Source organism: Pezoporus flaviventris, unplaced genomic scaffold, assembly GCF_033815535.1.
Source record: "Pezoporus flaviventris isolate CSIRO_AGI_PZ_B2104156 unplaced genomic scaffold, CSIRO_AGI_Pfla_v1 ptg000093l, whole genome shotgun sequence".
NCBI lineage: Eukaryota > Metazoa > Chordata > Aves > Psittaciformes > Psittacidae > Pezoporus > Pezoporus flaviventris.
This window is the reverse complement of record NW_026892641.1, coordinates 58,943-73,611: the sequence shown is the minus strand read 5'-3', so window position 1 is coordinate 73,611 and position 14,669 is coordinate 58,943. Positions and strand designations below refer to the sequence as shown.

Sequence of the window (14,669 nt, the reverse complement as noted above, 5' to 3'; positions counted from 1 at the left end):
GTGTCATTGCCTAATACATTCAAGCACCATCCCCTAAAGCCACCCAGTACCATGCCCTAAAAGATCCCACTGTTACCATCTGAATATCCTGGCTCATCTAAAACATCCCAGTGTCCTCCCCTGAAGTCTCTCACTATTCCTAATACATCCCGGCACCCTTCCATGCATCCCAGCATCATCCCCTAAAGTGTTCTGGCATAACTATCCTAAGGCATCCCAATGACATCCACTATAGCATTCCAGTTTGCTTCTCTACAGCATCCCAGCACCATCTCCTAAAGCGTCCCCATAAGCTCCCCTAAAATACCCCAGAATCTTTCCTTAAAGTACCCCAACGGCATCCCCTAAAGCACCCCTGGATGCTCCATGAAAATATCCAGCATCATTCCTTAGGGCATGCCAGCATCATCCTTTAAAGCATTCCTCCATCATTCCTTAAAGCATCCCAGTGTCATCCACTAAAGTATCCCAATGGGCTCCCCTAAAACATCCCAGCATTTTCCCTTAGTGCATCCTGGCATCACCCCATAAAGGATCCCAGCTATCTTCTCCTTAAACATTTCAATGTCATCCCATATAGCATATCAGTGTCATCCCCTACAGCATCTCAGCATCACTACCTACAACATCCCAGTATCATTCCCTGCAGCCTTCCAGCATCATTCTTTAAAACATCCCAGCGTTATCCCTAAAGGATCCCAGTGTCACCCCCTAAAGCCTCCCACCATCATTCCCTCCAGCATCCCAGTATGTGTCCCTATAGCATCCCAATATGTTCCCCTGTACCATCGCAGTACACTCCCCTACAGCATCCCAGTGTCATCACCTCCATCATCCCAGTATAATCCCCAGCAGCATCTCAGGATGTTCCCTTACATCATCGCTGTATGCTCCCCTATATCATCCCAGTAACATCCCCTCCAACATCCCAGTGTAATCCCCTATATTATCCCAGTACATTCCCGTATTTCCTCCTAGTGCCATCCCCTACATCATTAAACCCCCATCTTCACCCAGCCCCACTCCTCTCCCTACCACCCCCCAGCTGCTCCTCTCCCTCCCTGTCCACCCCTTTCCCCCCTATCCCCCGCCGTGTATGTGTGTGTCCCCCCCCCAGCCTCCATAAATATTCCCAAAGTCTCATTTTCCAGCAAACCGGGTTGGGGGGCCCCGGGGGGGATGTTAATAAAGGGGATGTGAAGGATTTAAACACACACACACCCTCCCCCCCAGCACCTCATTTGCCCGGACAAATCCCTTGTCACTCGTCATTACTGTGCCTCAGTTTCCCTATCCCGATAATGCCCTGTGGAGCTGTGGGAAAAAGGAGGATGAGGAAGGATGCAATGAAAATGAGGAGGAATAACGAGGATAACAGGGAATCAACCCCATGTTTTCCCAATTCCAAATCAACTTTGGGGTGATTTGGGACTGGTTTGGGCAAAGCCTGCGCAAACAGCCGCTAATCGTGGAATAAAAGCACAATTAAACGCGCTCATAAATCTGCTAACGAGGAGGCGCTGCCCCGGCGGCCGCTGTTTGCCCAGCTGATTAACAGGGATGAAGCCAGGAGAGAGGATAATCCATCGGGATGAGGCGGCTCCTTTGTCTCCATTCCCCATCCCAAACCCATCTCGGAGGTGATGGATGTGTGAGTGTCACCCCGGGGAGCCCATCGCTGCAGCCTCGGGCCTCATAGCGGGATTAATACACTTTAATCCCTTGGGCTTCCCCAAAAAACTCCAGGATTCCCATTAAAATTTCCCTCTCTCTTCAAAGAACTCCTTGAAAAGAGGCCCAAAATCTCAAAGCAGGGTTAACACCCCCTTTCTAGCCCCTATTTCCAGCCAGAGATATCCCAACCCCATGGCTCAGCTTTTTGGGAACACCCAAAAAGAGATGGGGATGGGGAATACCACGGCATTTAATATTCCAGCATCACCTTCAACTTCCATACTGAAGAATTATTTGGATAATAGTTGGTTAAACCTGTTATCCTATGGATAATTTATTTCTCATCTTTTGATCCTACCGGGAAATCCTTGGGCTGCCACATTCCCAGCAGGAGAAACGGAAAAAGCTTTGTGGTCCTATGAAATTAATATTTACTTTCTCCATGCCTGGGCTGCAGGAGGGAAGGATGAATAATGCATCGCCCCTGAGACTCCAGAATGGGAGTCTTACAGTGCCGGGATACGGCGGATTTGATGGGATACAGAGAGCCCGGAGGGTGTTGGTGAGGCTGAGAGGTCCCAGATGTGCATAGGGGTTCAGATGTGGCCCCAGCACAGCTCTAGGTTGAAGAGGAAGTGTGCTGGTGAGAGCTCTCCAGATGTGCACTCACCTTCCTCCTACTTGCACCTCCAGATGTGCACGGCTGCAAACCACCCCGTTCTCCAGATGTGCACAGGCATCCCCGTGGCTTTCTTCAGCTGTGTGCCCAGATGTTTGCCCAAAGCACCCAACCCTCCCAGATCGGAACATCTCAGAGCCCCTCGGTGCTCAAATGTGTCCCAAGAGCTTTCCAGATGTGAAACTCCCTTGGGGCATATTCACACCTCCTCCCCATATGTGCTGCCCGGGTTCGCCTGCCGCTCTGCATCCAGATGTGAGGTCCCTTCTCCTACTCTCCCTATCAGATATGCACACAGATATGTTCCCCATTCCCCCATTCCTCCCCAACCTCCTCCATGCTCCCCACACTCCCAACACCTTTTTTTCCCCCATCTCATCATCCCCTCTCCTCTTTTCCCTATTCCAAGGAGATCGTTAATGCCACCGTAACGACCCCCCTATAACGACCTCCCATGTTCGGGGGCTCGCTGGAGGAGCCGCATTGCTTCACACATCACATTAATTAAGGGGCTAATTGCTAATTACCAATTCAACAGCACCGTTCGCACACGCTTGTGGGTCTTCCCCCCCTCCCAAGTTCAAGGCTCTCGGTGGTCTCAGCATCCCCCTCACCCTCTGGCCGCGCCCCCATCCACGCCGGACCCGGACACGGGAGGCGGTGCTGCGGGATGAGCCGAGCTGGGCTGGGCTGAACTGAACTGAGTTGAATTGAGCTGAGTTGGGATGAGCTGAACTGGGATGAGCTGAGTTGGGCTGGGCTGGGCTGAGCTGAACCGAACCGGGCTTTGCTGGGCTGAACCGGGCTGGGCTGGGCTGAAGAGGGCTGGGCTGAGCTGAGTTGGACTGAAGTGAGCCGAGCCAGGCTGAGCTGAAAACTGAGCTGAGCTGCGCGGACCCGAGCTGGGCTCATCCCAGCCGGGCTGTGCCAGGCTGAGTTGAGCCCGGCTGAGCTAAGCCAAGCTCCGCCGCGCCGGGTCAGACCGTGCTGAGCCGAGCCGAGCCGAGCTCAGCCGTGCCGAACCGCACTGAGTCGTGCAGAGCCGAGCTCAGCAGAGCTGAACCAAGCTGAGCCGGGTCGGACCTTGCCGAGCCGAGGATGCTGCGGTACCTGCTGAAGACGCTGCTGCAGATGAACCTGTTCGCGGACTCGCTGGGAGTCGAGGGCTCCAACTCCTCACAGCTCCTGCTCGACATCAACCGCACCATCGCCGCGCTGCACCTCCCCGGGCTCGACTCCGGTAACGGTACGTGGCCCTGTGTCCGCTGTCCCCGTGTCCGGCTGTCCCCAGTCCGGATTCGCACCCCCCAGCCCCAGCCAGGTCCCTTACTGGGACTTGCCCAACGTCCCCAGGCCGGGACTGACCCGGAGTGTCCAAACTGTGCCCGTGTCCCCACGCTGGGACCGGCTCCGTGTCCCCCGACCAACCGGGAGCGATGCCGTGTCCCGAGACAGTCCCCGAGACCCCGAACTGGTACCAGCGCGGTGTCCTCAAACCTGCCCCGTGTCCCTACACCGACCCCCGATCGTGAACTGGGACTGAGCTGGTGATCCCAAATTGTCCTGGTGTCCCCGGAGCAACACCATGCTCCCGAACCAGGAGCGACCCAATGTCCCCCAGACTGCCCCCTTGTCCCCACATCAAGCCTCAGACTCCGAACCGGGAGTCCCTGTGTCCCCAGTCCAATACCTGGATCCTGAGCTGGGAGAGTCCCCTTGTTCCTAAACCAGCCCCAGTGTCCCCAAAACGAGCCCTGTGTCTCCAAACAATCTCCATGTCCCCAAATCAGGAGAGACCCTGTGTCTCCAACCTATTCCTGTGTCCCAGACCAGCCCCGTGTCCCTGAGTCCAAGGATAAAGTGTGGGAGGATGTGTGGGAATGGGCTGTCCATCTGAATTTCAAGCCACTTTTGAGCTTCCCCCCCTTTTCAGCCTGATCTTCCCCTGCGGTTGGCTCCGGGTGTCCCCAAACCACCCGGAGCCCTCCCTGAGCACAGGAGGGCTCTTCCCTAACCCCCCACTTGCCCCAATTAGCCACAGGGCCCAGCTGCGCCCCCCCGACCCCCGCTGCTGCCCCCCGGGGTACCGGTACCTGCAGCATCCTGTGTCCCCATGGCAACGCATCCCAGCCTCATGGCAACACACCCCCCAGGCGCCCCAAATCACCCCCCCCCACACCCCATGATGCCATGATGCTCACGTGTGTGCACACATGTGCAAACAGGGAGGACACATGTGTGTGCATGCGTTTGTGGATGTGCTTTAGTGTGCCCATGTGTACACATGTGCAAACACAGTGCAAACACGTACCCTCATTTGCACACATGCACGCACACATGAGCATCACTTGTCTGTGCATACACAGCCCTGTGTGAATACACGTGTGTAAGTGCATGTGTGCATAAATACATGTGTGGCTATGTGTGTGTGAGTGCATGCACACCCCTGCTTGCATGCACACGTAGGATGCATCTCTGTAAGTGTATGTATGAATGCACACATGTGCAAGTGTGTCTGTAAGTACACACACGTATGCTGGCATGTGCTGATGCATGACTGTGGGCCTGTGCATGACTGCATGCATGTCCTGGCATGTGCATGCACATATGTGCGTGCAAGCTCCATGCGTGTGTATACGCATGTATTGTGGGCAGCAGGACACTGAGCGAGCACAGCTTGAAGTGCAGCACCAGTGGGGCATTAATTAATCAGCATTAATTATCCCAGCATTAATTATCCCAGCATTAATGAGTGCACCATCATTCCCATGTTCTAACAGTAGGAATTGGCCTGGCAGAGCCCCACAGACCCAATATGGGCATTTTGAGGCTTAAACCAAAGCATCCAGGAGTTCCTAGCTCCGCTCTGGGGAATCAGCACTTGCAGTTGATGGAAAAAAAAAAACGTTTTGGGGGAATTTAGCTTCAGATCTATTTTCCGTGGGATGCCCTGTTGGAATCTGGGTGGAAAAGGGGGGTTACTGTGAGCGGAGCTGCTTTGTCCCCCTGTCCTCATCCCTCCTCATACGTCTGAGGTCTGACACCAGCCCGATCCTGCTGCCCCCCCACCAGCACTCACCGTGGGCTGGGCTGGGGCTGGGGGGGGCAATACAACAGGCTGGGACCTGGCCACTCTTCATCTCACCTCCTGGTCCCCGTGCTCCCAGCAGGGTCGCACCCGCAGCTGGAGGACGCGGCTCCCCGCATCGTGGAGCACCCCACGGACGTGCTGGTGTCGCGGGGGGACCCGGCCACGCTGAGCTGCAAGGCCGAGGGCCGCCCGCCCCCCGCCGTGGAGTGGTACAAGGACGGGGAGCGAGTGGAGACGGACCGGGAGGAGCCGCGCTCCCACCGCTCGCTGCTGCCGGGGGGGTCCCTGTTCTTCCTGCGGGTCCTGCACGGCCGGCGCGGGAGGCACGATGAGGGCGTCTACGTGTGCGTGGCCAGGAACCACCTGGGGCAGGCGACCAGCAGGAACGCCTCGCTGCATGTGGCCGGTCAGTGCCCGCAGCGCTGCTCCGTGCGGCGGGGGCAGCCATGGGATGGGGTGGGATCGGAGACAGAGATGGGATAGGATGCGGTGGGATCAGATACAGCCACGGACGGGAGACAGAGATGGGATGGGATCAGGTCAGATACAGCCATGAGATGGAATGGGATTGGAGACAGCGATGGGATGGGGTCAGATCAGATACAGCCACGGATGGGATTGGAGACAGAGGTGGGATGGGGTCAGATCAGAGACAGCCATGGGATGGGATGGGATTGGGGCAGAGGGATGGGCTAGGACTGAGTGGGACAGGAATGGGGTGGATTTAGGGCTCTGGGGAGATTTGGGGTCACCACCGAGCCCAGGTTGTGGGGCTGAGGGGCTGCAGAAGCCCAGACTTTGCTGAGGGTAAAGAAGTGAAAAGGAGTGAAAACTGGGAAAAATAAGGGGGAAACAAATGAAGAGAAAATAATGGAAAATTAGGGAAAATAAGTAAAACCAATTTGAAATAAGTGACAATGAGTGCAAAGAAGTGAAAAAAAGTGACAATAATTGGAAATAAATGTAAAGAAGAAAAAATAACTGGAAATAATTAGAAATAGGTGAAAATAAATGAAAATGAGTGAAAAGAAATGAAAGCAAAGTAGTTAAAGGAAAGGAAAAGAAGTGAAAACAATGGGAAATAAAATGAAGCAAAAATAATTGGAAAGAAGTGAAAACAATAAATGAAGATAAGTAAAATCAATGGAAATAATTGGAAAGAAGTGAAAAGTATATGGAAATGAAAGAAAATAAGTGAAAAATATATGAAACTAAGTGAAAAAATCAACTTAAATAGGTGAAAATACATGAAAAAGCACTGAAAACAAGTAGAAAACCATGGGTTGGACTTGAAGTTGGGAAAAGGGGAGGAAAATGGCAATGAGTGAAGGGAAAGGAAAATAACGGGAAAGAAATTACAAGAAAAAGGTGAAAACAACTGAAAATAGCCAAGAACTGATTGCAGAGGAGTGAAAACCTCTGACACCCACTGACCAGGGTCCCTGGTGGCACCTCAGTGTCGCTCAGTCCCCAGGACCTGGGGGGCCGGGGCTCGGTGTGGGGGTCCTGCCCCATGCAATGCTCCATGCAATGGGGAAACTGAGGCAGGGCTGATCCCGCAGTGTTGAGGGATGAGTTCCGGCAGCCCCCCGGGGACGTGGTGGTGGCAGCGGGAGAACCGGCCGTGCTGGAGTGTGTCCCACCCCGCGGGCACCCGGAGCCCAGCGTCTCCTGGAAGAAGAACGGAGCCCGGCTGAGCGCCACGGATGAGCGCCTGACGGTGAGGGACAAGGGAGGTTGATCCCATCCAACCCCATCCCAACCCAACCCACCCCATCCCCACCCCATCCCAACCCACCCCGGTTGGGTTGGGCTGCCCGTAGCTCCGCGGTGGGAAGCTGATGTTGGCCAACACCCGCAAGAGCGACGCTGGCGTCTACGTCTGCGTGGCCACCAATGTGGTGGGGGAGAAGGACAGCGAGCCGGCAGAGCTGGTGGTCCTCGGTGCGTGGGGACAGGGGGTGGCGGCTCTGGGGTGTCTGCGGGGGATGGGGTGGCATCCCATGGAGCTGACGATGGCCCCACAGAGCGCCCGGGGTTCAGCCGGAGACCCCTGAACCAGGCGGTGCTGGTGGAGGGGACGGTGGAGTTCGCGTGCGAGGCAGTGGGGGACCCGCAGCCCTCGGCACGGTGGCGCAAGGAGGAGGGCGAGATGCCACCAGGGAGGTGAGTGTCACCATCCCAATGGCATTGCAATGGCATCAAGTATCCCCATAGCATCACATGTCCCTGTGGTGTCCTCCGTCTTCAAAGCACCCTGCATCCCTATTGCATCCCACATCCCCATCGCACCCCACATCCCCGCAGCACTCCACACCCTCACAACGCTTCCAGGTGGGAAGTGCTTCCCGACAACACCCTGCGGATTGTGCGGCTGCGCCCGGAGGATGAGGGCACCTACACCTGCGTGGCTGACAACAGCGTGGGGCGCTCCGAGGCCTCGGGCACCCTCATGGTGCATGGTAAGGGGGGTCCCCTCAGGGAGCACCCATGGGTGCTGGCTGAGCAGTGCCCAAGCCCTTGTGTGTCCTCACACCCACAGTGCCCCCCCAGCTTGTCACCGGGCCCCGTGACCAGATTATCCCCCTCGGCCACAGCGTCACCTTCCAGTGCCAGAGCCGGGGCAACCCACCACCCGCTGTGTTCTGGCAGAAGGAGGGCAGCCAGGTCTGTCCCTGTCCCCATTCCTGTCCCCAGGGTGCAATGGGGATGTGTGGTGAGACGGAGATCCCAGCTCAGCACCCTCCATCCCCAGACCCTGCTGTTCCCTGGACAGTCCCCGCATCCCAGCGGCCGCTTTGCGGTGAGTCCCGGTGGTTCCATGACCATCTCGGACGTGCAGCGTTCCGACTCTGGGAATTACCTGTGCCAGGCCATCAGCGTGGCCGGCAGCATCCTGGCCAAGGCGCACTTGGAAGTGGAAGAAGGTGAGTCCCACCGCAGCAGACAATGGGGACATCCAGCATCCACCACCACACCACCCAGCACCGCGCCATTCCCGGTATTCCCGGCCTTTCCCCTGCAGCACCAGTGATCCAATGGGGTCCCACAAACCACACAGTGCTGCCAGCAGGGGCCACGGCACGGTTGCCATGTCCAGTGTGGGGTGGTGGTGGTGACCCCGCGGCCAGTGTGGGGTGGCTGAAGGATGGGAATGTCCTGGAGGGTTCTGAGCCCCGCGCCAGCCTCCAGGAGAACGGCTCCCTGCGGATCACCGGCCTCCGGGTGAGCCAGTGCAGTAGCCACAGGGTGGGATGGGGCCAAGGGTGCTCAGGGAGATGGTACAGGGGGCAGTGGGTGTGCAGGGTGGTGGGTGCTCAGGGGTGGTAGATGCAAAGGGTTGTGGCCGCAAGGGACAATGGGTGCTCAGGGTGGCGAGTGCCAAGGGCAATGGGTGCTCGGGGTGCTGGGTGCAAATAGAAATGGGTGCTCAGGGCTGGTGGGGCTCAGATGGGTGTGTTCCAGGGGTTGGTGGGTGCTCAGGGTGGTGGGAGCAAAGGGTGATGGGTACGAAAGGAGATGGGTGCTCAAGTTGGTGGGTGCAATGTGTGGTGGATGCTCAGGACTGGCGGGTGCAAAGGGAAATGAGTGCTCAGGGTGCTGGTTGCAAGGGGTGGTAGGTGCAAAGGGCTGTGGCTGCAGTGGGCAATGGGTGCTCAGGGTGCTGGGTGCCAGGCGATGGGTGCTCAGGGTGGTGGGGCAGGAGCTCTCCCCTCGCAGGTGATGGACTCAGGGCACTATGAGTGTGTGGCCACCAGCCCGGAGGGTGACACACGCTGGGGCATCACGCTGGAGGTGCACGGTGGGTCATGGGGACATCACCGGGGACACTGTGGCCCTGGGGATGAAGCCACCCCACAGCTCCATGCACCTCTCCACAGGTGCCAGGCCCGACCTGTCCCCACCTTTCTCTGTGCCCGGGGTCCTCCCTGGGCCACCCTCCACCCCTGTGGTCACCAACGTCACCAAGAGCAGCGTCACCCTTAGCTGGAGAGGGAACGAGGACAGCGCTGCCACTGGTGTCACCTCCTACATAGTGGAGGCTTTCAGGTACCACATGAGCGTCCCCTCGAGGTGCATGGGGATGTGGTGGCCCAGAGCCACCCCACCATGGTCCCTTCTGTCCATGGCAGCCAGGAGGAGGGTGGCCCGTGGCGCACGGTGGCAGCTGAGGTGGCGGGTGAGACCCACACCGTGACTGGCCTCGTCCCCAACACCATCTACATCTTCCTGGTGCGAGCGGTCAATGCCCATGGGATCAGCGACCCCAGCGGCGCCTCGGAGCCCGTGTGCACCCAAGGTGAGACCTGGTGGTGAGGCTGGTGATGCTCATGGCCCCAGCACCCTTGGGTGCATGTCCACTTGGTGATACTGATGGAGGTGACAACTGTCTTTGGGTGCGTTCTCAGTTGCTGATACTGATGGAGGTGGCATGGACCCACCACTGTTCAGTGCATCTCCACTTGGTGATGACAACAGAGGTGCCCATGAACCCATCACCCTTGGGTTCATCTCTGCTTGCTGATGTTGACAGAGGTGCCCATGCACCCAGCACCCTTTGTTAGTGGTACTAATGGAGGTACCCACACAACCAAAACATTTGTGTGCATCCTCACCCAATGAGTTTCCTGATCCACCATGGGAATACGGTGTCACCACAGCACCCACACTCCATGGTACCACCGAGATGCTCATGTCCCCTCTTGCTGTCATGTTTTGGGCAGACCCCAGCACCCTGCAGCCAGGGCTGGACCCCGAGAAGGTGCAGCAGGACCTGGCGCGAGTGGCCGTGCACCTCCAGGAGCCCGAGGTGCTTCCCCCGGGTGCCGTCCGCCTCTCCTGGACCGTGAGTGCTGCCCCACACCACCAGCGCAGAGCTCCCAGTGCCAGCACCCAGCACCCATCCGCTCCCATTGCTCTGCAGGTGCAGCACCAGGCACCCTTCCTGCAGGGGTACCGGGTGCTGCTGCGGCGCCGCGGCGGGCGCTGGGAGGATGCGCGGGTGCTGCTGGCACCAGGGGACCGCGGGGTGCTGCTCACTGACCTGCGCCATGGGCAGCACTACGAGGTCAAGGTCCAGCCCTTCTTCCACCACCTCCATGGGCCAGACAGCGCAGTGCGAGCCCTGAGCACCCCTGAGGCAGGTGAGAGTGGATGGATGGGGTGGTGGGACCCATAGGGACACCCTGGGGGTGACACCCCACATGTGACACCCCGCAGCACCCAGTGCCCCTCCGCAAGGTGTCACTGTGACTGGTAATGGCACCAGTGTCCGCATCTCGTGGCAGCCGCCCCCACTGGCAGAGCAGAACGGGGTCATCCGGGACTACAGGGTAAGGAGTGGTGGTGGGGTGTGATGGGGACGTGGAATGTGATTGTGGGGTGAGATGTGAAGGGTGATGGGGTGCATCGGGTCCCCTCTATCCCCTCCTGGCACCACCGCACCACATCCGCATCCTCCTCGTGACCTTCTCCCCTCAGATCTGGTGCCTGGCCAATGAGAGCCGCTTCCACATCAACCAGAGCGTGGAGGGTTCGGTGCTGGTGGCCATGCTGCAGGGCCTGGTTCCCGGTGTCCTGTACCACGCTGAGGTCGCTGCCACCACGAGTGCCGGGGTGGGCGTCCGCAGTGTCCCCATCCCCATTCGCGTTGGTGAGTTCCTCGTTGCACCCATGGGTTCTGGGTGGCCGCGGTCCCTTCTCAGCGCTCCCACCGCTGTGTCCCATGTTTCTGCAGCGCTCCCGGTGCAGCGGGACAAGGGAATGGCAGGCGGGAGCAGCATGGCCGGGCGCTTGGCCGCAGTGGCCCGGCAGCCGGTGTTCATCGCTGGTGTTGGTGGCACGTGTTGGCTCATCCTGGCTGCCGTTGCTGCGTGGCTGTATAGCCGCCGCCGGAGGAAGAAGGAGCTCAGCCACTTCACAGGTACAATGGGGTGTCACCCTTGGGGCCCCCCCCTCACCATTTACCACCCCAACAGCATCATCCACCTCTCTCCTTGCAGCATCCTTTGCCTACGCACCCAATGGGAAGCCCATGGGGACCCGGCGTGGTCCCCAGCCACCCTCATCCCAACCTCTTCCCGCAGTCGCCTTCCCGGCTCCGGCACACAGGTAACCCCCCTGGTATTCCCACCCTGTTCCCAGGATTCCCAGTGCATCCTTTCATCCCATCTCCTTGCAGGGCAGCCACAGGTGGTGGTTATCCATGGCTGGCAGACACATGGAGTGGTGGTGGCAACACTTGCTTGAGGACCAATGAGAGATACTACAACGGTGAGAGGTCACCATGGGGATGGGTGGCTTGGGTTGGGAAGGTCATGGTTAACCATGATCATAGAATCGTGGAGTGGTTTGGGTTGGAAAGGACCATCTAGTTGGAAAGCTCATCCAGAAAGGACCAAAGTTGGAAAGATCACCTAGCTCTTACCCCCTGCCAAGGGCAGGGATGCTGATGATGCTGGCTGTCCTCCACAGATGCTGGTATCACCCGTTACATCACCCAGACAGAGCAATTTGGGGTTGGGCCCGCCGAGGGGCCGGTCTACAGCACCATTGAGGCTGGCGGCGAGGATCTCCACACCTTTCCTCGTCCTTTCTCCCACCATGGGACCTCCTACCCCCAGTTGATGGATGTCCCAGCCCCGCAGGCACCCCGCAGTAGGGTGGTGGGATGGGTGGGGGGACACATGGGTGCTGGTGGCACTGTCCCCTCCCCACAGCCCCCCCCAGCATCCTTCCTCACCACAGGGACCAAAGGGAAGAAGCTGGGGCAAGCGGTGAAGCCACCAGCCATAAGCTGGACAGAGCTGCTGCCACCACCCCCCTCGGCCAGCGAGCTCAGCCACTGCACCCAGGAGGAGCAGGAGGAGGAGGAGGATGAGGATGAAGAAGCATCTGGAAGGTCAGTGTGGGGACCTAGATGGGGACAGGACATGCCGGCCCCTGCACCCACCGTGTGTCCCCACTCCACAGGTTGGGGATGGAGGGGTGGTACGGGGCTGAGGATGTCGCCTGTGCCACCGCCGCGTCCTCACCCACCGCGTCCTCTGGCTGCCGGTCCACTGCCACCCTGACACCATCGCCCCGGGCCACTGAGGACATCCCCCGCCTCCGAGACATCGACAGCCCCCGGTAGGAGATGGGCCTCACTTAGTCCAGGTCTTCCATCAGGGTCTGGATGTCCCACTATGCTCTGGGTGTCCCATCACAATCCAGACATGTTTTCACCATCCGGCCCTGCTGTGCCACCATGGTCTGACCATGTGATTGAGGTCCAGATGTCTCACAGGGGCACAGATGTCCCACTAGGGTCCAGATATCCTATCATGGCCGAGATGTCTTGTCATATTCCAGCCATATTGTCACTATCTGGCCCTGCATGCCCCTGGGGTCCAGGTGTTCCATTGGGGTCTGGATGTCCCACCACAATCCAGATGTTCCTTCTTCATCCATCCATGTTGTCACCATACATCCCTGCTGTCCATTTGTGCTCTGACCATGCTGCCATCATCCACTCATGATGCTGTGGGATGGCCGTAGCCTAACAATTCAGATGTGCAGCTGTGATGGGCACCATCACGAGCGAGCTGGGACATTGCCATCCAGCTGTGCTGTCATGGCCTAGCTCTGCCATGGTCCAGTGGTGCCATTCCAACCCAGCTGTGTGGTTGCAATCCAGCTGTGCTGTGATCCAGCTGTGCAACTGCTGCCCAGCTGTGTGGTTGCAACCCAGCTGTATGGTTGCAATCCAGCTGTGCTTCAGATGTGCCATTGTGAGCCAGCCCTACCATTGCAACCCTTGGTGTGAAGCTGCGATACAGCTGTGGCCCTGCCATCCAGCTGTGACGCTTCAGGCCCATCCATGCCATTGCCATCCAGCTTTCCCACCACCACATGGGTTCCTTGGCTCCAGCACAGCACAGCACTGGGTTGGTTGCACCAGCACCATGGTGGCCACCAAGCTCCTTGCGTTGGCTTCACCCCACACCTTCTTTGCCAGGAGACCCCCCCATGGCACCGGTACCCCACCACCAGCACTCAGTCCCCTGCCGAGTCCAGACATGGGTGACGTCCCCCTACCCCGTGCCCGCTGCCCCCCCAGCACTGGTGAGCCCTTGAGGGGATATGATGGGTGGGTTTGGACCCCATCAGCTGTGGTGGGGCTGAACCTGTGTCACTCCCAGGGAGAACCCTCAGGGACACCCCAAAACGTCACCTGAAGCCCAAATGCAGCCGCTACCGCCGGGAAAAGCCGCAGGGAGGTGAGAGGAAGGGGAAAACTGGGATGCTCCAAGGGGAAAAGGGGAGGATCAGCCCTCTCCTTGCTCTCCACCACAGACCTGCCGCCACCACCGGTGCCACCACCAGGTGAGACCCCCAGGCCTTCAGCAGAGAGGGAGCTGAGCGGGGCTGAGCACAAGGTCACCCATCGTGGTAAGCCGGAGCCACCAACCATGTCCCCAAGAGGTTATGGGGTGCCACCACCCAACCCCAACCTTGTCCCCTCCCTTGCAGATGAGGTTGTCCCCTACAGCAAACCCTCCTGCTCCACCACGGGCAGTGTCTCATCCCGTGGCTCCACCAGCTCCCGTGGCCATGGCTCGGGGCGCAGCAGGACACCAGGGGACCGTGGGGAAGGGACCGGCCACCGCCGCCGGCCAGGTCCCCCCTTTCCCTGCCCAGCGCAGGAGAAGAGATGAAGTGGAGGGCTAGGGTTGGGGACACAGGGATGGGGACATCGGAGGGTGGGGGGGATGGTCTTTAATTTGGGTGGCACCATGTAAATAGGGTTGCACAGAGCCAGCGGCGGGTGGGTGGCAGCGTAAGGTGGGGACAAGGACACTTGGGTGGGACAAGGACAGTCAGGATGGACAAAGATGCTAGGGAGGGATGATGAGGTTCTTCAGGGATGGATGAAGACCTTGGGAACAAAGACAACTGGGAGGTATGAGGATGCATGGGGGGGATGAGGCTGCTTGAGGAAGGAAGAGGATGCCTGAGAGAGGCCAAGGATATCGCTAGGGATGAGGACCCATGGAAGGGATGAGGATGCTGGGGAGGAGTGGGGAAGGTGCTCATGGAGGGATGAGGACCCTGAGGAGAGACAAGGATAGTTGAAGGGATAAAGATGGTGGGATGGGAAGAGGACAGCTGGAGGGATGAGCATACTTGACAGTACAAGGACAGCGCAGAGGGATGAGGGTGCTTGGGAGTGACTAAGAAGGC

The 14,669-nt window shown here is 58.5% G+C and overlaps 1 protein-coding gene across 1 annotated transcript; it reads left to right on the top strand.

Moving 5' to 3' along the window:
* The first annotated feature begins 3,371 nt into the window (after positions 1-3,371).
* On the top strand, positions 3,372-14,563 carry ROBO3 (roundabout guidance receptor 3). The gene is made up of 23 exons (XM_061476182.1): positions 3,372-3,599; positions 5,524-5,850; positions 7,007-7,164; positions 7,268-7,388; positions 7,472-7,610; positions 7,779-7,906; positions 7,987-8,111; positions 8,200-8,371; positions 8,470-8,669; positions 9,165-9,246; positions 9,326-9,494; positions 9,578-9,744; positions 10,169-10,290; positions 10,369-10,588; positions 10,665-10,777; positions 10,926-11,367; positions 11,447-11,555; positions 11,626-11,717; positions 11,919-12,345; positions 12,417-12,575; positions 13,444-13,550; positions 13,628-13,705; positions 13,782-14,563. Exons 1-23 carry the CDS (start codon positions 3,452-3,454, stop codon positions 14,141-14,143), a joined length of 4,167 nt encoding a protein of 1,388 aa, XP_061332166.1. The 5' UTR covers positions 3,372-3,451; the 3' UTR covers positions 14,144-14,563.
* The last annotated feature ends 106 nt before the right edge of the window (positions 14,564-14,669 follow it).